This window comes from Balaenoptera acutorostrata, chromosome 19 (assembly GCF_949987535.1).
Source record: "Balaenoptera acutorostrata chromosome 19, mBalAcu1.1, whole genome shotgun sequence".
Taxonomy (NCBI): domain Eukaryota; kingdom Metazoa; phylum Chordata; class Mammalia; order Artiodactyla; family Balaenopteridae; genus Balaenoptera; species Balaenoptera acutorostrata.
Genome location: NC_080082.1, coordinates 3662454 through 3686515, shown reverse-complemented (window position 1 = coordinate 3686515; position 24062 = coordinate 3662454). Strand labels below are relative to the sequence as shown.

The 24062-nt window shown below is 61.7% G+C and overlaps 1 protein-coding gene across 11 annotated transcripts in view; it reads left to right on the top strand.

Moving 5' to 3' along the window:
* The window catches only part of GSE1 (Gse1 coiled-coil protein), a 422062-nt gene that overhangs the window by 362974 nt on the left and 35026 nt on the right, over window positions 1-24062 (top strand). For 6 of the 11 annotated variants that reach the window (XR_009006130.1, XM_057534565.1, XM_057534564.1 and 3 more), the window contains one exon: window positions 21376-21594. The exons of 2 other annotated variants lie outside the window; for them this stretch is intronic. Coding sequence is in view for 8 of the 9 variants with exons in the window: in XM_057534565.1 (XP_057390548.1) it covers window positions 21376-21594 (219 nt within the window). In the remaining variant the exon portion in view is untranslated. Of the gene's footprint in view, window positions 1-1563; window positions 1716-2184; window positions 2333-21375; window positions 21595-24062 lie in introns of those variants that run through there. 3 more of the 11 variants (XM_057534569.1, XM_057534568.1, XM_057534573.1) reach the window with 3 other exon arrangements.

Here is a 24062-nt window from a genome sequence, read left to right as displayed (position 1 = left end):
GTAAGTTACTCCCCTCCCCCCGCAGCCTGTAATCCAGGTGGGAAAGGGAACCGCCCCCAGAGGTTTTTAATTTTGTTTTTCAGGCCCTAGGCCCGTTGTTGAATTCTCTAACTCCTCCCTCCCCCTCCCCGACACTCCAGGCGTGGATGGAGGCACCCCCTCCTGCGCGCCCTGGCCGCGGTGAATCTGCCGGCCATTGCTGAGGCTCAATTACCGGAGGCCGCGCTACGGAGACACCGTGTGGTGCGTAAATTAAAGCGTCGTCGGGCGGAGGCCTAGGCCCGCAGGAGGGAGGCGCCGCCCGGAGCGAGGCGGGTGGTGAAGCGAAAGCGCCCCTCCCACGAGGTGCCAGGGCCGGCCGGCGCCCACAGGTAGAAGCCAGTAACGGCCCCCGGCTCGGCCTCGCAGGTCCGTTTCCTTTTTCGTTTGTGGTCGGCCAGGAGCCTTGTGCAAGGCGAGGGGCCGATCCGCGTGCGCTCGGTGGAAGGTGGAGCAGGGGAGTAGGTAGCTTGGCGGCTCCCGTCCGGGCCCTACCCCTAGCCCCCCAGCGGGCACACAGGCGGGTTCTGCTCCCCGCTGGCGCGGGCTCCGACTGCTCCAGGCCCGCCAGCGTCATCGGGAACAGATGGATGGGGGGTGGCAGGCGCCCAGCGCTCCCTCCCGTCGCAATCCGGACTGGCGCGGGGAGGGAGGGAGAGAGGGAGAGAGAGGGAGGAGGGAAGGCGGGGGAGGCTGGGCCCGCGGGGACGGCTGCGTGCGCGCCTGCCAAGCGCGGCGCGGGCATGTCCCGGGGCAGGTTTGGGGCTGGCAGGAGCGCGGGCTGGCACCGGCGGCCGAAAGTTGAAACCCGCAGCGGGGCGCAAGGGCGGCCGCTTGGGGCGGGGGAGCCGGGGAGTGGGTACTGGTTTGCCTCCGGGCTCAAAAGTATGAAAGCTGTAGAGGATTTTCAAAAGAGGATGTACGGGGAGAGACCCCGGGCCATCCGAGCAACGTTGTGAGCTTCGGACGCGCGGGGTCGGAGCCCGGGGCGCCGGAATGCGCCAGGGCCAGGGGCGTCGGGCGAGGCCTGCGCCCATTAACTCAGCGCTTCCGGGAGACGCGGGCCGCGCTGGGGGTGGGCTCGAGGCTGGTCGTCTGTGCCCGCCGCCGGTGGGGGCGGGGCGGAGCCCGGCGTTGGGGGAAGGCTGGGGCCCGCCATTCTTCGCCGTGCCGCTTGTGGGTGCCCAGGAATTTCAGGACGCTCCCTGAGTCATTCCAGTCTGTCAAGTGCCTGGGTGAGGTGGGGGGGGGGGTGGGTGCCAGGAATGGGGAGGCGCTGCTCTGGGGCCGGAGGCCCAGGGGGTCGTGCCAGTTTCTGGAGGCGGGCGGCCTCGCCTCTGACCGCAACCCCAGCTACTTAATGACCCCCCGGGCGGAGCGGCGCCTCCGTGGGCTCTCCAGCCGCTGGGACGTGGGTTCTTTAAAGAACTACCCCCTGCCCCCCGCGCTGTGGGCTTCCCAAAAGTTCTTTCAAAGGAAACGGGAAGGCGGAGTTTCTAGAATTTGGGGAGGAAGGAACATAGGCCCTAGTTCTTAATATTCAACCTTTTCGAGGTGCGGCCGAAAGAGGGGTTTGGGGAAGATAAACGCACAGAGCCGACCTTGTATCTCCCTCCCCTACCCCAACACAGACACCGGCTCCGAGAAAGTTTTCCTCCAAAAGGCCTCTAGAACACGTGAGTTTATTCGTTCACTCCTTGTTGGGCCTGCTTTGTGCCAGACACTGTTCTAGGCGCCGGGGAAGCGGTCGTGAGACGCAGGGGCGCTGCTCGCTTGGCGGGCGTGTTCTTAAGTGACTGTTCCCTACTTTTGGAAGCAAGTGCCTAGTCTCGGACACCAGTGTATCTGGGACCTCTGAGCAGTCGAGCCAGGGGCCCCCGGGAGCCTGAGGGTGGCACTTCCCCTATCTCCTAGTGTCCTCGGCTCACCTGGCCGGCCTGGCTGGGGAGGGGCGTGTGCCCGCGCGGGTGTACCCGGGCGCTCGTCGGTGCGCGCGCGCGTGTGTGTTTGCGGCTGAAACCCGACACCTCCCGCTGGCTGAGGTCATGGAGCCGGGAGCGAGCCAGTGGCCCGGGAGTGGGCGGCGTTGCGCTTGGGTGTGTCCTCGGCGGCGGCGACAGCAGCAGGTGTTTCTTGGCCGGGGCCCCGGAAGCTCCACCTCCCCAGCGGGCCCGAGCTGCCGCCGCCGCCGCCGAGCAGCCCCGGGTGAGATAAGCAGTTTAGACAAACACTGGGCGACGGTAGCTCCAGCATGTGTCAGGCGAGGCGGAGCTGCGGGGCCCTGGCATGAAAGGTGAGCGCGCCGCGCCGGCGCGGGGTGGGGGGCGGTCTCCGCGCTCGCCCCCCTCTCCAAGTTCGCGGGTTCCGCCGGGGCGGCAGCCAACGGCTCCGGGGCAACTTCCCCCGGAGTGTGAACGGCGATAAGAGCCAGGCGGGCGGGCATGCGACCAAAGGTCCCCCCGCCCGCGGCGAGTCGTAGCCTGGGCGTCCGGGCTCCAGGCGGGGGCTCGGGCCGCCGCGGGGCTCGGGCTCGGTGGCTGCGTTCGGCGAGGGGCGCTTAGAACGTGCGGCGAGTGGGGAGCAAGGGAGCTGGGGGGCTCTCGGTGAGCTGTCTACACTCCGGCTCCGGAGTGAAAACTTTGTGGCGGCGGGGGAGGGAGCGAGGGGGGGCGGCGGTACGCCCCCGCGGCAGGTGTTGGCGGCGGCTGGCGGGGGGGCGCTTGCCCGCCGGGGCCGCACGTTTTGGTTTTTTGTCTTTCTCCCCTCCCCCTTCCCTCGGAGCTAGGGAGACCGCCGGGAGGGCGGGACTGCAGCCTCCGGGGTCTCCGACCCCCACGCCCTGCTTCCCAAGGGCGCGCCCCGGGCTCCGGCGCTTCTTTCCTCCCTCTCCGCTCCCCCCGCTTGTTGGAGCCGTTCCCCTGCCCCTCCCCCCTGCTGAAGATGGCTGCCCCAGCCTCGGAGGTGGGAGGTGATTGCATCCGCCGCCCCCCACTCGCCCTGTCCTTTTTCCCCTCCCCGGCCCTTCCTGCTCCGCCTGGATGCGCCTCCCCGCTCCCAGCCCGGCGGCCGCGCTGATGGGCGGCCAGTGGCCCGACCGAGTGGAGCCGATTCAATTATATTGCAGCACCAGAGACACCTCCTCGGCCGCCCGCCCGCCTCTCCAGCAGGCTAATTAAATTCCCTTCGTGGAGGCGGAGCGGGAGTTGGGCTCGCCCTCCCACCTCCCCCTTCCCGCTCCCCCTCCCGAGCTGGGGAGGAAGGGGGGAGGGACAAGGGGACCACTTCGAAGTGTGCAGTGGAGACTGAGGCGCAGGTCCCGGGGAGAAGGGGTCGCCCGGATTGGGTGAAGTGTTGCCGCGACACCCCACGTGATGGGCCGGGGTCCCTTGCTGGAGCGCCGGCTTTAAGTTTGGAGGGCTGTGTGCGCGGCGGGGAAAGCACCTGCCCGCCGGCTGGGTGGTGGATACCAGCTGAGTTGAGTCGATTTGGTTCTTGTTTTGTAAACTGGCCTTTGTCTGGGAAGTGCGTCTAAAATACATTAAACCCTTGTTAACCCCTGCAGTGCCTTATCTGGGGCCCACACAGGCTGTGGTTTGGAAACAAAAAGCGGGACCACCGGATGAAAAAAAGGGCTGCTTTTGTGAAAAGCTGGAACAAAGGGCCCAGCGGATTCTGGGTGGGAACCTCCCCGCCTAAGCCGATTTCCAGGCAGAGGGACGGGAGGGCAGAAGGTCTCGTTGGGGCACTTTGAGATGTCCCCTGGTTGGCTGGCTGGGCCCTCTCCCCTGGGATTCGGCACCCCCCCCTCCCAGGGGAAGGTTGGGGGACCCCAGGTGAGCAGGCTGCCTCTGGGCTGCCCTCAGGATTACTTAAGCTCAGGGCATGTAGTGTTGCTCAGCTCGTGTTTATGGGTTGCCTCCACCCAGAGCCTGAGGCTCAGGCCACCGCCTGACTCAGCCCGGCCACGCCACAGGTGACGGGGGCCCAGGGCGCAGGCTCTGACGGGCAGCCCGTGTGTCATCCCGGCTGCCGGCTTCGCAGGGGAGTCGCCGCCCCGCCTGCCCCGGGGACTCGGAAGCTCTCCGCAGGCCTGGCTCTGTGATAACAGCTACAAGGATACTTCACGACGGGGCCCTATCAGCACAGTCCTGACCCCTGGGTGAAAGGGGGTGCCGGGTTGGCCTTTGTCACTTTGTCTCACTGCGGCGAGGAGGGAAGGGGGGGCCGCAGGAGCCAGCCAGGCTTTTGACACTCGGATTTTCCTTTCTGTGAACCGTGTGGGCGGTGCGAGTCTGGAGCTGGTGAGCGGCCAGGCCAGCGACCCGGGGTCAGCCCCGCCTTGGGAGGGGAGGCTGGGAGGCCCGTCCGGGTTCCAGGCACCATCATATCTCTGGGGCCAGGCCCTGGGCGGTTGGGGACAGCTTTCCGAATCCTGGCTTGCTGGAGTTGAAAAGGGTTTAGAGAGCCCCCTGCTGGGTTTTCTGCAGCTGCTGCTCGCCAGCCTCCTCCCCCCCCCCCACCCCCCTCCACCGCCCAGTTAAGCCACAGTCTCTGGGTTTGTGGCTCCTGCCTGGAGAGTTCTCAGAGTTCCGCGGGTGATTCTAATGTGCAGACTGGGCCTGGGAATCAGTGCCCTAACAGTGGGCACACTGAGGCCCAGAGGAGCATGGGGCCAGCACCCGAGCCCACGGCAAGCAGCGGACCCCTTTGGGAGCTCCCATGGCCTTTGCCAAACCGTGCCCGCAGGCAGACCTTTGGCCTCCTAACTTCCCCATCTGGAGGAAGGTCAGGGGCTGCAGATCCGAGAGAGCCTTGGGGTTTCAGAGCAGAAGACACTGCCTGCCTCTGGGTTCAGCATCTCTGGCCTCTGGCTGGAAGAGACAGAGCAAACTGCGCACAGCGCCACTCTGTGGCAGACCTGGGTCCTGCACCTCCAAGCCAGACACCTCCCCAGCCCACTCAGTCTCTAATGGCTCTTGACCCTTTGGCAGGTGGCGTCCCCGCTCCCCTCTCCCCTCTCTGAAGGAGGAAGGGCCTCTGGGCTCAGAGCCCCTTCCTGAAGGGTGGGTGCCCGCGGCTCCTGCTTTCCCAGAAGAACACAGGTGAGCAAGACCTGGCTGCCTCCTCTCTGCTCTTGCCCCGGCAACTCGCAGGGGCTTGTGGAGTCAGCCAGCAAGGCAGGTTTTTCCTGGCCCCATCCGAAGGCTTGGAATTCCCAGCCTGGGTTGCTCAAAGTCCACGCCAGGCTGGGGTTGGGTGGCAGCGCGTTAATTACCTCTGTTAGGGCGACACGGCAGCCTCCAAAGGAGCACAGGGCTGCGTGAGGCCGCCCGGCCCCCCTCCTGTCCCGTCCCATCCCCTCCCCCGCTTCTGCCGGCAGAGCTGTTTTTCTGAGCTACAGGGATCCATGTTTCGGGTGACATTTCAGCTTGGCCACTCGCTTTCCTCTCTCACCGAGTGTGGTTTCCCCACGCTGGCCTTGCTCCCCGGCTGAGGCCACAAGCGGGAGGTGACGTTTGGGAGTGTTGCTGTCAATGAGAATTTATTGAGCGCCTGCTAAGAACCTGGCCCGTGCGCACTGCTTGGGAGGTATGCACACAGCTAACACCACCGGGGCTGCTCTGGAGGCCAAAACGCGCGGGGGGGCGGCGGGGGGGCTTTTAATCTCGCCTCGGCAGCTTCTTCTCCCCACCAGCCTCTTCGCTTGCCCCTCTGCCCCAGCAGGATGGAACCATGGGCGTTCATGTTCCCTGCCCTGTCCCTGTCTTTGCTGGGGCTGCTCTTCCGCCTGGAATACTCCAGTCAGCTGCAAATCCCAGGGGTCCCTGAGACCACCTTCCCCTGCCCCTCCCTTCCCCACGCTGGTTCAGAGCGGAAGCTGCTGCAGAGCTGGGGAAGTGAGAGCAGCCTCTGGAGAGGGTGGGACGGAGGCCAGGCCTGGAGAGAAGCCCATCTGGGCTGCTGATGGGGGAGGGGGACCAGAGTTCACAAGCATCCGTGGAAGAGAGGGGATCTGGCTGAACTTGAGGCTTTGTGGGGTCCTGGTTGGACTTGGGGGGGTCTCTGGGAGGTGACTTTCAACCGAGGAAGGAGGTGTGCAGGGAGCAGGAAGCCCCCAGACCAAGTGCTCATTCTTGGCTGTACTTTAGGCTCACCTGGGGAACTTAAAACTCCCAGGCCGGACCTGTGACCAGTTAAGACCCAACTCTAGGGGTGGGGCCCACACATCTTTATTTTATAAACCCCCAGCTGAGCTAGAAGGGCCTTCTGCCGGGGGCGGGGGGCAGAGTGGGCAAGGAATTCCTCTCCTAGGGGGAAGGTGGGTTCATGCTTCTTAAGGAGAACTGCGGTCCCACGTGGGAAGCTGGAGTCTGCCCTGTTCGCCCCAGAAATACGTGGGACTGGGTAGTCCTCTTCCAGCCGGGGAGGCGGTGGAGAAGCAGTGCCTACGACCCCATCACTGGGTCACTGGGTGGCTCTGGGCTTTGTGTTAACCTGGGGTCGACTCCTGAAGGTAATACTCCTTACCTGCCCCTGGTGAGCTGCAAGCCCTTCTCCTAAAGGGGCCTTCAAGTGCAGAGTTGTATTTGGATGGGTGGCTTCTGTGCCTGTCTGAAGCTCTGGCCAAGCCTTCCAATTCTGGAACCGGTTCCTCCAGCTGGAGGACTCGACGTGTGTGAGGAGTTGCACGTTGCCGTGGCTTTGGGGTGGCCAGACCCGGGTGGGGGGCATCCCACGGGCAAATGAGGACATCAGCCCTCCCACCGCCATCAGTAGCCCCAGCTGTTTCCCATCGGTAGGATGGAGCTGCAGAGGCTTTTTCAGAGGTAAGGGTTTAGATGACGTAACGTATGCCGCAGCCTGCCCTCAGTGGGTCATTGCAGGGGAGGGGCTGAAAGCCTCGGGGGCCTGGGGTTAGCCCCCAAGTGTCTGTCGATATGGTGGTCAGTTTCTGGGCAGGACGTTAACGTCCACCTCTGGCTCAACCAGCATGACCTCGCATGCTTTCCTCCCGGGCCTCGGTTTTCTCGTCCGTAAAGTGGGAAAGGCAGCGGCACCCGTGTCCTTGGGCTGTCGGGGGTTAAATGCTTTCTTATAAAGCGCTCAGAGCAGCGCCTGACTCGGAGAGCTCTTGTGTAAGGGCATGTCAGAAGCACGCAGATCATTCCCAACTCAGTGGCTCTAGGATCCCTGTGATTCTAACTTGTGAAGCCTAGAAGGCTCTGTTCCCCTAGACCTTGGCCTTGGCAATGTTTGGTGTGGGGAGGGGCGGTGGCCACTTCTCCGACCAAGACCCAGAGGCTCAAGGTGCCAAATCAGCCCCTGCGGACCCTCCCCTCTTGGGGCTGCAGCAGCCAGACGTGTTCTTCTGGGGCCTCACCCACCCCCAGGGTCTTGATCACGTGCCCGCACACTCCCCCCTTGCTCAGCAACTTGTTGCCCCCCCCCCCGCCCACCTTGGTGGCAGTGGGTGGGATTGCACCCCGGGTGGGGAGGAGGGAGGTGAAACGGCGGCCCCTCCCCAGCCCGGCCCTTCCTGCGCTCTGATGGCGCTTCTGTGGCCACAGGCAGCAATAAAAGGAATCGATCGGCAGGCTTTTGGTCGGGTTACACCGTCTTGAAGGAAATCCACGTGTCAAGCTGAGGAGGGCCAGGCCTGCCAGCAGGGGCGGGCAGAGGCCTCCTTTGTGCTAACCTGGGTCTCCTCTCCCCCTGAGCTGAGCCAGAGCCTGTTTGGGGGGGTGGGAGGGGTGGCAGCCTTCGTGTGACACGCGTGAGGTGGGGTTGTGTTCTCTGCTGCTTATCTTCCCCTGAGGGTCTGGCTTGCGGGGTAGGGATTACCCCCCTTTGACTGTTAGTTGGGAGAAACGGGGGGCCCCATGGGAGCTCGTCTGTCTACCCTCCTCTGCCTCCGCGGGGGCTCCTGCCTACGTGCCGTCAGACCGCTGGTAATAGGTGTGAAATGGAAAACCAGGGGACATGAGCGGATTTGTCCTACTGAATTCCTGGTGTCCGTTTATCTTTGAATGCGTTTTTGTAACTTTTTTACATAAGATATTTGGTCTTTCTCTGTTGACTTAAACACGTGAGGGTGTGCTAGACTAGATATCAGAGTTGAATACATGTAAAGCTAAAATTCTTCAGCAGATGACAGTGTTGGAGGGACTTCTGCACCCCAGAGGTGGCAGGGCTGTGTGGTCGGCCCCTGCCGCCTCATGAGTGGGGAAGGGTAGTTGCCCCCATTTATAGGACGAGAACACTGAGGCTCAGGGTCAGCCCCCGTGGCTCTGCCCTCTGGGCTCTCAGGGCCCTGTTTCGATGGACTCTTGAAAAGGATTTCTGGTCGCCCCTGCTTGGGCTCCCAAGGGGAGTGGAAGTGTGGGCTGAGATTGTAGGTTTTTTTTTTTTTTTTTTAAATCTTTTTTTTTTTTAATTTTTATTATTTATTTATTATTTATTTTTGGCTGTGTTGGGTCTTCGTTTCTGTGCGAGGGCTTTCTCTAGTTGCGGCAAGCGGGGGCCACTCTTCATCGCGATGCGCGGGCCTCTCACTATCGCGGCCTCTCTTGTTGCGGAGCAGAGGCTCCAGACGCGCAGGCTCAGTAGTTGTAGCTCACGGGCCCAGTCGCTCCGCGGCATGTGGGATCTTCCCAGACCAGGGCTCGAACCCGTGTCCCCTGCATTTGCAGGCAGACTCTCAACCACTGCGCCACCAGGGAAGCCCAGATTGTAGGTTTTAAATCAGATTGATGGGGCTTCCCTAGTGGCGCAGTGGATAAGAACCCGCCTGCCAATGCAGGGGACACGGGTTCGAGCCCCGGTCTGGGAAGATCCCACGTGCCGCGGAGCAACTAAGCCCACGCGCCACAACTAGCGAGCCTGCACTCTAGAGCCCGCAAGCTATAACTACTGAGCCCGCGTGCCACGACTACTGAGCCCGCGTGCCACAATTACTGAAACCCACGCGCCTAGAGCCCATGCTCCGCAACAAGAGAAGCCACCGCAATGAGAAGCCCGTGCACCACAATGAAGAGTAGCCCCAGCTCACCACAACTGGAGAAAGCCTGCGTACAGCAAGGAAGACCCAACGCAGCCCCCCAAAAAAAAGAAGAAATAAAAATGAATTTAAAAAAATAAATAAATCAGATTGATGGCCAGGCTTTTCTCCTTTCTGAACACATCTACTTAGCTTTTTTCAAGATGCAGTTTTCACCTAAATACATGTCTTATAAGACTAAGAAGGACTTCCTTAGTAGGGGTGCCAGTCCCAGGAGCCTGTCACCTGGGCCCAGGGAGTGCATTTTAACCAAACAGCTGGTTTGCAAGTTGAAACAGGCAGGACTGCGTCGCCTTCCTCCTTGTGAGGAGCTGTGTGTGGTGTGGTGTCCGTGCCAGGCTTCCCCAGCCAGGGCGCTCAGCGGGCCTCAGGGTTTCACGCTGCAGTTTCCAGCCGTGTCCGTGTCACGTGCAGCGAGCCCCCCATGGGTGTGTTCACACCTCAGGACTGATCTGTTGGCTACATTTCCAGAGGGGAGAGGGCTGGGCGTGAAGGCTTGACACATCTTTAAAGATGTTGCCAGATTCCTCCAGAAAGAGTTGCAGGGACTCGCTTTTCTGCCCGCCTGTACAACCCAGACCTTTATTTACTCAATTCTGGGGTCCCCTGTGCGCCCCTCAGCCCTTGGCCTCCAAGGACATCCATTCTGCCCACAAGGGGAGGAGAACCCTTTGATCAGCCTCGGCTTTTGTTGCACCCACGGCTTTTGTTGCACCCACGGCAGGTCTCGGGCGTAGATCCGACTGCTCCTCGCCATGTGACCCAAGAGTCCTGGGGGGTGAAGCCTGGTACCTGTGAGAGCCAGTTCTGGCCTCGGCATCCTGCCTGGGGTGCAGGAACCTTAGGAGTTCCCAGCTGGAGCTGTGGAGGGGGTTTTGTTTGTTTCTTTGGAGAAAGTGAAGGATTATTTAGGCCTAGGCAGTTGGCTGCTCAGCAGTTGGTGGACGATGGCTGTGGCCAGAGGAAGGTGGCTGGCTTGACCTGGCGTGTGGCAGGGATGGGACTAGGGAGCTCATGGCTGGTGGCTTGTGACTGCTTTTGCGAAATGTTACCTGGTGGTCCTGTTCTGAAGCCCAGTTTGGCTGCAGGGTAGTTGGTTTTTTCCAGTGGGGCATCTTCTGATGTCTGGGCATGGTACATAGGGCTTTGAAGATGGCAGATGAGCCCAGGTGAGGAAACACCATTAGAACTTGGACCATGGAAACACCATAAGAACTTAGTATTTTACTTTTGACACCCTGGACTCCCTTGGCCTGGGTAGAATATATTGGGGGAGGGTGTTAGTATCGGCGTTTGATATGTAGAGAATTCTTTGCTCTAGGCGTCTATAATCCGGGTTCATGGGTGCCAGCCACCTCTACACACACATCCCTGTGGGGTTTACAGATGGGCTTCTGTGAACATGGTCAAAGTACGTGCAGAATTCAGTGGATATGTTTTTCTGGGCAGGGGGTCTGGTGTGTCACTTGGAACCATTGTGAGAATGGAACTTTTGCAAAAGCAAAAAAAACCCCACAAAAACATAACTCGAGGCAGGTCCTGGCTTTGATTCACGTGGGACCCAGCTGCGGTTGACAGGTGCCGGCATCACCCCTGCAGCTGAGGGTGGAGGGGTTGACCTCTTGCTGCTGAATCTGCTAGGAGATGTAGCCAACATCCGTGCTGAGCATCTCGGCCGCGCGCACGTTTATTAATCTCCTGTGGACCCTGTTCATCACCCAAACCCACATAGTTCCTAAACTGGAGAGACCTGTGGCGTTGAGGGGCCAACCAGCCTGCGACAGTAGGGGAGTGGCGGGGACTCTGGCGAGTTGGCAGCCTAGGGACAGACGAAGGGACCATCGCCACGCTCGGGATTATGGTTGGTGGCTCCTACTTTTTCAAGGGAAACGGGAAATCTTCATTTGGACTTGAAACCAGTTTTAAGATATCATCCATTGATTCATGTTTAATTTTTTAATTTGTATTTTTTTTTTGTATTTTTTAATATTTTATTTATTTACTTATTTTGGCTGCACCAGGTCTTAGTTGCAGCACACGGGATCTTTGTTGAGGCATGCGGACTCTTAGTTGCGGCCTGCATGTGGGATCTAGTTCCCCCACCAGGGATCGAACCCGGGCCCCCTGCACTGGGAGTACGGAGTGTTACCCACTGGACCACCAGGGAAGTCCCCATTGATTCACATTTAAACATGTCTTGACTTCAGGCCTAATAAACAGGTTGATGGATGAAAGGCGGCCCACTTAGCCTCTGCCACCTGCTGTCTAGTCCCCCCACCCCAACCCCGGGGTACGGATGGGGAAACTGAGGCTCAGACCACATGAGGACCCGACAGGACCCCCCACCAGGGGGGGTTCGGGGGAGCCAGGCCCGGATCCCCATCTTCTGGCTGGTTTCCAACTGAGGATGCAATTCCTTGACTTAACTCCTGGTGGTCCTGCCATGTGAGACTCTGAAGTTGCCTGTCTGCCTGAGCAGGGGGCCAGGCACCCCCCTTCTCCACGGTGAATCTGGTAGGATGTGCACTGTGGAGGTGGGACTGACATACCTGTTCTGCAGGCTGAGGACCTACTAAGTGCCCTTTGGGCCTTGGGGGTGCAGGTGGAGATGCCCGCCCTGCACAGACAGACAGCTTTGTCAACACCCACTCAGTATTGAAGGGGCAGGACTTCCCTGGTGGCGCAGTGGTTAAGAATCCGCCTGCCAATGCAGGGGACACAGGTTTGATCCCTGGTCCAGGAAGATCCCACATGTCGGGGAGCAGCTAAGCCCGTGCGCCACAACTACTGAAGCCCGCGCGCCTAGAGCCCGTGCTCCGCAACAAGAGGAGCCACCGCATGAGAAGCCCGTGCACCGCAACAAAGAGCAGCCCCCGCTCGTCACAACTAGAGAAAGCCCATGTGCAGCAACAAAGACCCAACGCAGCCCCCCAGAATTAAAAATAATAATAATAATTTGTTTGAAGGGACAAATGCTATTCTGTTCTCTGATCCTTTCTCCTCACCTGAGGGGCAGGGCAGGAGCTGTCTAAACACCTAGATTCCTGGGCCCTGGGGCTGGGCCGGCCCCGTTCAGCAGTGGCCTCTGCTTCCTCTTCTCGGTGCTCCTCAAAGTTTGGTCTCCCGGTCAGGTTTCTTCCCTTTGGGAGGAGGCCCTGGCCTCGACCCCTGCCCTCCTGGCCTGTTTCCCACCTGCTGGCCCTGGCCTGCCGCTGCATGGAAACTTGGAGGCGTTTGGCCGCCGCTTCCTGGCTACGTTGGGTTCCTGTCCTTTGGGACCTCTGACCCCCACCTGCGTCCTGCACCCCGTGCCTCCGGGCTCCACTCAAAGGGCTCCTTTGTAAGGCGGTGGCCTGGTTAGCTCAGGGGGCCCCGGGCACACAAAGGAGTCGCTCCTGGGGTTGTGTGCCCTCCAGCCCAGAGCTGCCGGAATGTGGGATTCAGGGGGTGCGGTGGGCCCCAAGGTGAGATCTGTTCTTACTCCCTGGCTGTGTGCCACTTCTGACCCTCCCTGGTACCATCTGTAAAATGATGCAGCATGTAGGTGGGCGCTCACAGTGGCCTGTAGGATGGCACGTGACCCCTAGGAGGTGGGGGGTCCTTTCCAGTGTCGTCTTGTTTAAAGGGAAATTGCTGGCACAGCCGCAAGGAAAACTGGATTGCCACCCCAGTGTCTCTCAGCACGCAACCCCAGACAAGGGTATGACTCTTCCAGCCTCAGTTTACCCGTCTGTAGAGTGGGGGTAGGGGTGGGCCATGTGGGAGGCTCCTCGGGTGACCTGTTTGCCTGGGGTCTGTTCCTGGAGTTACTGTGAAGGGTCACTGGGATGCTCTGGGCAAAGCCAGGCCTTGTTGTTGTCACTGCTGATGCCATTGTTAAGGACCGCCTCCGGGGGTCCTGGGCGCCACCCTTGACCTGGCCTTTCAGCCTTTTTTGTGTTAATTGTACGCTTCCCCGGGGCTGCCAGCTTTCTGCCTGCCCCCCACCCCAGGCCGCCCGCCGCCCCCTGGCCGCTGCCCAGTCCCAGGCTGCTCCAGACGCAGCAGCCGCTTAGAATAATCGCCCTCGAATGTTGCTGCCATCTGCTGCCTGACTTCCGTCCTTTGCGTCCACCGGAACCGCTGGGACTCCCGAGCGTCTGAGGCCTTGAACCTCAACCCCTAGGCTGTCCTTGGAGGCCTCTGTCAGCGGGCTGCTCCGGGCGCCAACCCCGTGCCCATCGCTGTCCACGGGCAGCAGAGAACCCCTCGCTCTCCTCTCCACCCAGGAGCCGCCGCCCCGTGAAGCAGCTTGGGGGGCCCCAGCCCCACCTACACCTCCCGGTGTTACCTGGCACCCTTGCCCCGAGGGACTCCCGTGTGTGGGCGTCTGTCCTGAACGCTCTTCACCCCAGGACCTGGATTCAGCCTCCGGAGAGCCCCCCCAAGCAGTGTCGCTGACATGGCAGTGCGCAGGCAAGGGGGGACCCCTAAATGTTACCCGGCCCCCACCCTGCCCCAACCCCCCCATTGGCTGCAGCTGCGGGGCGTTGCTGAACCCATCTGCCGTGGCTGCCTGGGGACCCCAGAAGTTAGCTTTGCAAACAGCTCACGCCGTGGTGCTGGCTCTGGGAGGGGTGGGCTCCCGTTCCCATTGACTGGGGTCCTGGCAGACACTTTCTGCAGCTCGTAAGCTCCTGCCTTCCCTGTTCTGTAGTGACTTCATAAACGCTGCTGACCGAGAGGGCTGCGCCGGGGGGGGGATGGCAGCCTTGTCGTAAAATGAGCTGCCTTGTTACTCATTTTACTCCCCGGCCAGGGTCGTCTCTGGACACACAGGCTGGCCTCCCCCCGACCCCCGCCTCAGTCCTTCCCTCTGGTTCCGGGTCAGGATCCAGGCCATCTGCTACAGCCGTCCCCAAAGCCAAAACGAAATGGCTTTGGCTCGGTCTGCCGGTTACTGGGGCCTTAGCCTTGGGGAGTACGTCCAGTTCTGGGACTCCGGGCAAGAAAAGGCCTCAGTCCCCTTAGGAACCTACAACCTGAGAGGGTGGCCGTCATTGAAAAAGAACATTAAGGCCTAAAGCAGGCCACCCGTGTGCATCCAGGAGCCAGAGGCCTTCCTGACTCTCCCAGGCGCCGCCCCTACCCCCATCCCCAAGAAAAATTGCTTCGTGCGAGTGAGCTCAGAACACGCCGAAGGCAAATATAATAATGAATTTATTATGAAGCCGCTCAGGCTCCCGGGATCACGTGGTGTCCCCCGCCGCCGCCTGCTGGGGTCTCTGCTCAGGTGACCCCAGCCTTGTTAGGACTGCAGAAGCATCGCCCCTTTGGTGGGGGGGGGGGTGGCATGGAGGCCCTGAGCTGGGGGCCACTTGTATTTGTTCACAAACATTTCTCTCTGTGGTAATGAAAAATTACCAAGGGGGGTGATTAGAGAATCCAAGTCCAGATTGCGCACGCGGGCCTGAAACTGAGGCCCTGCTGGGCCCGGCCTCGTGGGGTGTAATTACCCGGGGTGGGGGGTGGCTGTCAGGGGAAGGGGGGCGGGTTGGTGCTTGAACCGGGAGCCAGCAGAAAATTCATCTCCGCTATTAGCTTGTAATTACAGAGCATGGAGGGAGCAGGCCTGAGGTCTGGAGACACGGAAGAGCGGCGTGAAGGCAGCGGTAATTACGGGATCGGCGGGAGGCTGGAGAGGGGCTGAGGCGCGCTGATTAATAACGCCCTCCACCCTCACGCAGAGCGGGGAGCTGCGCTGCGACCGTGTTTAATGGAGTGTTAGGGCCCTGCCTCCCCCCTCCCCTTTTAAGTCCAGCTGTTCGGAGCGTTCGGAGTCGATCGGGGTCTGTTCTGAAGCACCGGCGACAAGGTGGTTCTGGAACACGTCTGCCCAGCCGTCAGCCCGGCTCGTCCCCTCTGCACTTGGATTTTTCTTCTTCGCCTTTTTCTTTTTTTTGGTTTAAGCTTTGTACTGCTTCTGGCCATATTAGAAACCTGGGCAGGGAAGAGGAAAGAGCATTGGTTAAGGACACCACACTTTGGTAGAAGGAGCAAGAAGGGTGATGGCCTCCCTGGGCAGTCCTTGCTTCTAAAGACCGTCACCATCCGGGGGAGGAGGGGGCTGGAGATTTGGTGCGTGCTGTTAGCCTGGTGGCTTTTCCTCTCCTGCCCTCAGCTTCGGGCACAGGGCAGGGGCTCTCGGCTCTGGGTGTCTGGCCGTGGCAGCTCTTTTCTCCTGGGGGGGTCGAGGGGGCAGGAGGTGGACAGCAGCATGTGATGCAAATGAGGTGGCCAGGAGGCCACCTGAGCTCCCCGTGTGTCAGCGGCTGGTACTGCCGGAGAGGGAGCTCTGGCCCTGCCCCCAGGGCCGCCCCAGCCCCCGGCCCTCATCCATCATTGGCCTTCGTGCTGTGGAGCTTATTCCCAGCTGTTAGGATAATGAATTTACATGAGCTGATAATGTAGACAAGAACTCAGTCGATGGCCAGGAGCTCAGAAGTTAATAAATACCTCTCTAATGAGGGCGTGGGGGAGGATAGGGACCCCTGCGGGGCTTCTCGAGGGTGCAGGGCTGCCCGAGGCCCCCTCTCCTCTCCACGCACCGCTGGGGCTTCCACGGTCACGGTGGCACCTGCGGTGGGGTATGGGGCCCACCTGCCTGTGCAGGGCCGGGGGCAGAGCAGCCCTGAAGTGACCCGGAGCCTGTGACTGGGGGGCGAGGCACACGGTGGGGGGTATGCTCCCGGAGGCCGTGTGGATCCCCAGCAGGTCCAAGGTGACCCTTTACGGGGTCTCTGGGTCCCCCAAATTTGGCCTTTGTCCTTCCACGTCCTAGGTGCAAGGGGGCCGTCACCCCAGCTGCCGGTGGTCCCTCGGGCCCCCTGCCTCCCCTCCCCTCCCCACCCCTCCCCTCCCGATGCACACATGCGGAGGAGGAATGCTAATTTTAGACTCTCCTAACGAAGCTGCTCATTTGGAATTCTATTTTAAGTGACCTGACATCAGCAGAGCAGCTTTCCTGGCCCGAAGCTGCCCCAGAGACCACGAGTGACACCACAACAGGGACGCTCGCTTTGGGGGAGCCCCAGGAGCCTGGGGGCGCTGTACACGGGGCCTGTGCAGCACGTGCCGGGCTTTAAGGAGGGGGGAGAGCAGGCTCAGGGGGGGGTGGGGTGTCACTGGATGCCAGTAGGAGTGTGACGGTGACATTCAGGTGGCGGCTGGTCCAGGAGGGGGCAGAGGGTGGACCTGCCCCCCAGAACCCTGGTCACCAGGGAAAGGCTGGGGCTGTCAGTGAGGGTTTGGGTTCCAGGAGGGGCACCCCAGTTCCCTCGGCTCCCGCATCTGCCCTGCAGGAGGCCCAGGTCTGGGGAAGACCCCATCCCCCTTTTGGTAATTCCAAACTCATGCAGGCAAGTCTGTCTCTTTGTGGGCCCCCCACTTGTAAAAACCTGGTTCGCTACAGGAAAACTAGAACATACAGAAGTAAAAAGGCTAAAAATGAGAAAACTGCTCCTCCTGCTGTCACCTGAAGACCCCCACCCGTGGCCTTAAGGGGCCCGTGACATTTTGGGGTCTGCTCCGGGATTTGCCCCATGGCTGCTCCCTGCTTGTTCGAGCACCCGTGTACCTTCCTGCCCAGCGCTGGCAGCTGGCGGTCACAGCGTGTCCGCCTGGGTCACCAGCTGGCCAGCCTGTCACATGGCCACTGGGCAGTGACCTCCACATCTGCTCCCTGGGCCACGGGGACCGGTCACTGGGAGTTGCAGGACGGCTTCGCCTGCCTCACTTCGCCGCTCCCTCTCTCCTCTGTCAGGAGGCAGCACACGGTGCGGGCTGTGGGGTGGAGCAGAGCCAGGCCTTCCTGCCGCAGCCCCAGGATGGGTCTGGATCTGGGCCCTGACCAGCTTTATGTACGTGGGACACAGGTGCTGTGTTCAGGTAATCCCAGCCCTGCTGTTGACCATCTGTCGGCCCTTGGGCCCAAGCCTGGAGTCTCCCTTCTGTAAAATGGGCACAGTAACACCTTTCCCTTAGAGGTGATAGGATTTAAAGGTGGTGGCCAGTTCTCTGAGGAATGCGGGAAAGGGGAGGGAGGTGGTTAATGGCCTTGGATGGCATCAGAGGGGCCCGATTTGGAGACTCTGTGGGTAAAGAAGGTACAGAGTATCTGCAGGTGGTTGAACTTCCACAGAGGAAGGGAAATAGAGACTGAGGGTCGTGATCAATAGAGGACGTGGTGGTGGCCCTCACTGTAGCAGTTACCTAACGCTGCGTAACAAGCTATCCCAAACCTAAACGTGTCGGGATCCGGGAATAGCTCGGCCGGGCGGCTCTGGCCCAGAGTCTGGTGTAAAGGAACTGTTGCTGGGGCTGGGGCTCCTCTGGGGCTGGGGGAGCTGCTGCCGAGATGGTTCATGCTTCATTTGGCTGTTGGCTGGAGGCCTCAGTTCCCTGAATGTGGATTCCCTACAGGTACCTAGGGCGTCCTTACAACCTGGCAGCTGACCTCCCCATGGCTCAAGTGATCCAGGAGAGCACAGGGAGGTGACCAGGGGCCTTTGATGACCTCACCTTGGCAGTTGCCTCGCTTCTGTCGTGTTCTGTTCAGTGGAAGTGAGTTGAGAGGTCTGGCCCACATTGAGAGAAGAGGATTCGTCCCCGTCTCTTGAGGGATGAGTGCCAGCCTTGGACGCATTTCTAAACCACTGTAGTCAAGCGTACCTGAGCTCTGAGTGTGTTGCACCTCTTGGTCTGGCATCACAGTTGGGCCTTGGACTGGTCAGGTGGTGTCGTGAGTGGTGAGAACATTGCATCTGGGCCTATAGGAAATGGGGTTCGAGTCCTAGATGTGCTATGGAGCTGTGTGGCCTTGGACTGTCTGTGTGACCTTGGGTCATCTGCGTGACCGTGACCGATCTTTGAACAGCTCCTGGCCTCGGTGTCCCCACCGGTGCTCTGCTGGCCTCTCAGGGTTGTCTGAGACCCTGAGGGCAGGCCCAGGGTGGGAGTGAGTGCGGGGTTGGTAGGGGGGGGGGCGTCCACTGCTGCTGTGGCCTCTCCCAGGCCCATCACAAGGCTGTCTTGAGAGGTGACCCGACCGTCTCTGTGACCTGATGTCCCGGGAGGGCCTTCGTTTCCCTGGGGTAGGGAGCCCCGGGGTCCCCCGTCACATACCTCGTCTCCGGGCAGCCCCTCGTGGCGACGCCTTCCTCTAGGTGTTGGTCGGGACCTCCAGGACCTGTGCGGGCCGTGCCCGGACGGGGTCCCCACAGGGTGGTGCTCCATGGTATACCACCACCCGCCCCCCCCCAAGAAAAGAAACCCATAGGTCCACTGAGTGTGGGTGCTGAGGGTACTTCGGTCCCGAGCAGGACCCAGAGGACTTCTGGACCGCCCAGATCGGGTCCTGTGTGGGGTCACGTCCTCGGGGTCCCCGCAGGCAGCAGGACAAGGGCTCCGGTCCCCCTCTGTTCCGGGGTGTCCTGTGTTCACGCTGACCAGGCAGTGCCACTCACGGATGTGGAGAGCTGGGCTGTGTGACTCCCGGCCTGGACACGGAAGGGATGGGGGTGGGGGTCGGCGGCACAGATTCGGCAGGTCGGGTCCCATTTTGCCCAGTCTGACCTGTATGAGCTTAGCCAAGCCCCTCGCCCACCCAAGACCTGGGTTTCTGCCCCGTCTGCTGACCAGTTGCATGATAATAACAGAGACTCCTGGGACATGCCAGCCCCGCTCTGAAGCTTCTCACGTAATTTACCTCCTTGAACCCTCACGGAATTAACTTCATGAGGCAGACTTTGTCTTTATCCCCCGTTTATAGACGAGGAGACTGAGGAGGCCCAGAGAGGCAAAGTAACTTGCCCAACATCACACAGCTGGAGGTCGCAGAGCCGGGATTCAGGCCCCAGCGTATGGCAGCCTAATCCACGCCAAGCCTGACCTCCAGGCTCCGTGGCCGGCAGCACCTCCTGCCCTCTCTGTCCTCACCGTCCGTGGAGGAGGAGGAGGAGAGGGGGCCGAGGAGGGCCTGGGCCGAGCTTCCAGGACATGGCGTCCATCGGGCTCCACGGCCCTCCAGTGGCTGGCTGGGTGCCGGCTTGGCTGAGAAAGGACTCTTTTTTTTTTTTTTTTTTTTTTTCTCACTGTAACAGCTCCTCTACTCTGCAGCGAAAATTGACCTGTATATTCCTTTCCTCTGAGTCCATGTGGGATTTTTTTTTTTTTAATTCAGACAGAAAGTCACAAAAATTATACTCATCCTCATCAGTTCACTCAGTCCCATGTAATTAATTTCTGAGAAAAGACTCTTGTTAGGAACCTGTGTTTTCTAGTGACCAGCCCGCTGGGGCAGGGACCATGCGACCCCCTGGGTTCTCGGGTTTCTCTGGTGGGCTTGCGGTGCCTGTGGGCATGTGGTTCCCACCCTCTCCCCTGTTCTTCCAGAGAGAGGAGGACACGCGGGGTCAGCCTCGGGTTGGTGCCGCCCCGGCCGCTCAGTGGGCGTGCTGCCGTGGGCCCCTGTCGCCCGGCGTGGCGCTGCCCACGTGACCCGCTGGCAGCTGGGAGGCCAGCCTGGGCGCAGGGGCGCTTGTGCGGGTCCTTTATTTCCGAGGTGCGAGCCCTCTCCCGAGAGAACGGTGTTCCCTCGAACTCACGCCTGCCTCGATACTGCCTTTTATGCGCCCCACCACCCCATCCCTGCCATGGCCGTTTACGCGGCCGAGCCCCCAAGATCTCTTTTGCCGCCCGCCCGGCGAGAGGGCGATGGCGGCCGCGGCCCGGCTCTCCGGGACCCTGGGTTCAGGGCGTGTGTCGGGGCCCGGGGTCTCTCCTGGCTAGTTTTGGGGGCAGCGGGGGGGCAGGGCAGGTCTCAGGGGCCCACCCCTGCCTGGCCACCGGTGGGGGTCCCCAGTGCTCACCTGGCTACCCACGGGGACAGGCATGGAAGCAAGTTAGACTCGAGTTGGACTGGATGCAGAGTGCCGCAGAGGTGGGCTGGGCTCGGGGGGATGCGGAGAGCCCCTGGGGGTGGGGGCCGTGGCCTGGGGCAGCACACGTTCCTGCCCTGTCATCTTCTGGGACACTCTGCTTGTGCTCTCTCACCCCTCCCATGACTCCCCAGGACCCCTCCCCAGGTGACCCCGGGTGTTCCCTGGAGCTGCCCCTCCTAGGTCTCCGTCTGGGGCTTTGCAAGTTTGTTTACCTCTCGCTGCACACAGCCCGTTGCCCGTGCCACCCACGAGGCCGTGCGCCTTGATTTACGCCTCTCGAATGTACCCACGGTGAGGGAGCGGGGATGCAGCAGGTGCCCGAGAGGGCAGGAGAAGTTAACGGAAGACTTATTTACAGCACCGCTCACGCCCGCCCACGAGGGAGCCCGCCGTTATCAGTGGGGCGCGTGAAGGTTGAGCCTCCTCAGGACATGAAAGGCCGGGGGCTCGTGGGAAGGCATCTGCTGTCATTCCTGGCGGGTGGCGGCTCCTTGGCCAGCGTGGCACCTGAACCTGGACCCCCGTGGGAAGGGGGCTTCCCCCGGACAGCGGTTTAGACCTGCGGTCGCGGGTCTTTTAGCGTCTAGGCGGGGTTTGCGCCGGGCGAGACCACAGCAGGGTCTGCAGGTGGCTGTGTTCTCTGCCTGCTTCTGTCCCCAGAGGCACCTTCTCAGTGCAGACCCGCTGGGTCCCTGTGGCTTGGGGTTCCAGGGGGGATGGTAGCGGCCCAGGAGGGCTCCGGCTGACCCGCCTGGGGCGATCCCGGGTCTGTGCTGCCTGCCAGCACGAGCCTGTCTGCTTTTCTGGAAGGAAAAGGACGTGCTCCATCAGTCCTCCAGAGCGGTGTGCCAAAGGCCTGGCAGAAGTGTGTTCGTCTTCGTGATCGTCAGTGGTTCAGCCCTTTCCCTTTCCCCTGGCGTTCTTCTCCTTCTTGCGAGGACTCCGGCCCCCACGCCCGTCAGGGGATGCTCTCAGATCTTCCGGGCTGTCCTGGAGAGGTTGTCGGCTTGGGCCGGACGAGCCATTTGGCATCTGCACTCACCGGGGTCCTGGGCACAGCGGCTCTTTGCTTACGGAGCCGAGAGGGTGGGGTGCCCTCTGGACGCCGGGGTCGCGGCCCCGTTCTCTGCGCAGCACTGGCTCTGTTCCGTCTCTCCTGTCCTGCCGGGGCCGCCGGCTCTGCTCCCGTTCCCCGCATGCCGCCCGCTGGCACCGGACCCCCGGGCCGCGCGGACTTTGCTCTGGTGCCGGGCCCTCCTGCTCTCTGGGTGACTTCTGGTTCTTCTTTTCCTGTTTCAGGCATGAGCCATGAGCCCAAGTCCCCTTCACTAGGGATGCTTTCCACCGCGACCAGGACCACCGCCACCGTCAACCCCCTCACCCCCTCGCCGCTCAATGGCGCCCTGGTGCCCAGCGGCAGCCCCGCCACCAGCAGCGCGCTGTCGGCCCAGGCCGCGCCGTCCTCCAGCTTTGCTGCCGCGCTGCGCAAGCTCGCCAAACAGGCGGAGGAGCCCAGAGGTAAGAGGCGCGCCCGCCGGGCAGCTCCACGAGGCGGGAGAGAGAGCGGCCCCTTCCTTCCTGCCCAGGCCTCGCGGCTCCTGCGCTCGGAGGGAAGCAGTTGGTCCCACGAGCCGCCGCTCCGCGTTCACGGGGCTCCAGGGGCAGGGCCGCTCCCGCCCACGTGCTTGCACGCCCGCGTCTACGCTTGCTGGTTTTTCTCGTGCTGCTTCGTCCTGGCGGGGACCGCGCTGTCTGACCCCCACCTGTCCGGTGAGCCCACCGGCCCCAGCAGCTCTGCTTGGCTCCTGCTTCCCGCGCTCTCTGCTGCTCTGTCCTTCTTTGGCTGTAGGACCACCGACGGGGCATCCGGCAGCTGTGGCTTCGGAGGGTGGATGTGCTGGGCCCCGATTCATCCCTTAGGAGCCCCCAGCCTGCCCCGGGGGCCTCTCCCCAGGTGGCATGTTTCCCAGGAGACCGGCAGCTCCGGGCCTTGATACCCCCTCCAGACGTGGCAGGGAGCACGGTCTCTGGAAACCCTCTTTATCTCAAGTGCCCCAAAGTGGGGGCACCGCTTAACCCCTCCAAGGCAGGGGTCTTGTGGTGGCATGGACAGGTGTCCCCCAGAGGTCCGGAGCCCTGGCTCCTGGTGTCACTTTGGCAGTGACGTGCTCTGTGACTTTGGGCAAACGCTGACCCTCTCTGAGCTTCAGCCTTCCTGTTTGTACGACTAGGCTCACTACAGCTCTGGCTTCGGGCACTTCTAGGGCTGACCGTCAGCCTGTGTTAGTCCAAGGGCTGCTGGCTGGATGAGTGGGGCTGGCGGGCAGTTTGCAGCCAGAGCTGCTGGGAGGCCTGGGCCCTTGCGAGTTCTGGTGCAGGCCTCTCAGACACCCTCTGGGCTCACTGCTTGGAGGCAGGGGGTCGGCCTCCTGGGCAGAGGAAGCGGAGACCCTGGGTGCCTCTGCCAGCCATCTGCCTTGCCCCACATGTCCAGGGCTTGGTGTCCTTGGTTCCAAGCCCTCTGGGGCACCCAAAGAACACCTGTGCGGGAACTCTGTCTGTCTTTGTAGACTCTGGGATCTCTAGCTCAGCAGAGCGGACATTTGCCCTGACCGGGGTGGCTAGGGGTCTGCTGATTTATGAATCTGACCTGTCTCCACACCCTTGCTGATTACATGGTTGTTGGACGGAGGAGGAATGTGAGGGGAGTAGACTAGAGTTGACGGACAGTGTGGATCTGGCTCAGGAGCGAAGGCCTTCGGGGCCTGGTTTCTGCATTGCTAGGGATCGCCCTCACCGCTGGTGTCCGCCTGCCCTGGGCTGTTCTGTCCACCCAGACAGACCTTCCCAGTCCCTGCACGCATGCCCCTCCTTGCCCTCCATGCCCACCACGGGACTCCTTGGCCAGTCCGGCCGCAGGAGCCCCGCCGCTGTCGGGAGGCCCCGCTGTTCGGGGCCACCGCACACTACGCGGCCGGAGAGCAGAGACGCGGTGAGCTCCGTGCCGGCGAGGCCCCCAGAAGAGAGGTCCTGGGCTGGCTGCGAGCACCCCGGGAGGAGAGTGCACAGCGGCACCCTGGGCTGGGGTCGAGACTTGGGGGTCTCTTCAGAGTCAGCGCGAAGCCCCCAGGGCAGAACTTGCTCCCTGCTTTGGTGTCTTCCTTCCCAGCATTCCAGGAGGCGGAGAAACAGGGCTGGCGCAGCTTTCAAAGACAACTGTCAGCACGTGGGAGACACCGGGGCCATCTGGCTGAGTCACCCCCGAGTGTCAGGGCTTCAGCCAACAGCTGTGTCCACTCCCGGGCAGCTGGGCTCATCCTGGGGTGACACCCCCCATCTGTAGAGGATGTGGCAGTGAAAGGGCACGTTTCCCTCCTTGCCGAGTGGGCGGTGGAGGTCTGCAGGCCTGGCTCACGCGAGAGCCTGCCTTGATGGCCTTCGTCTCCTCTCTCCCGCCCCAGGCTGGCCGCAGCGTCCAGCTCGAATGACGGGCCGGTGGACAGCCCGCGTGCCGGACACTGCCGGGCCTCGCTGGCCGGCAGCAGCGTGTGCTGTTGCGGAGCGGACCCTGCTCCCCGCAGGCTGCGATCTGGGTGTTGCGCCTGATGCCCGGGAACTTTGTGACAAAGGATCAGGAGGGGGAGGAGAGGGGCGAGCCACGCTGGCCTGAGCTTGTGCTGTCCGCCGCTGGTTGACCCGAGGTTATCCCCATCGTTCTGATGAGAAGGCCGAGGTTTGGGGTTGGGGGGCTCAGTATTTGGACCCTGCGCTGCCCTGATGCTCGAGTTACCGTGTGTGTGTCCTGGGGACTTGTGACCTCATTTCTGGCTCAGGGGGCCCCAGGCAAAGTCTGGAGTTTAAAGCAGCAGTGGCGAGCTTCGTTGGCAGCGCGCCGTGTGGTGCGCCCCAGTGGGGCTTTGGTTTGAGGAGGTGAGCTCAGGTGCTCTCTGGGGCACCCTCTGGGCCACATCCCGTGCCTGGTGCCC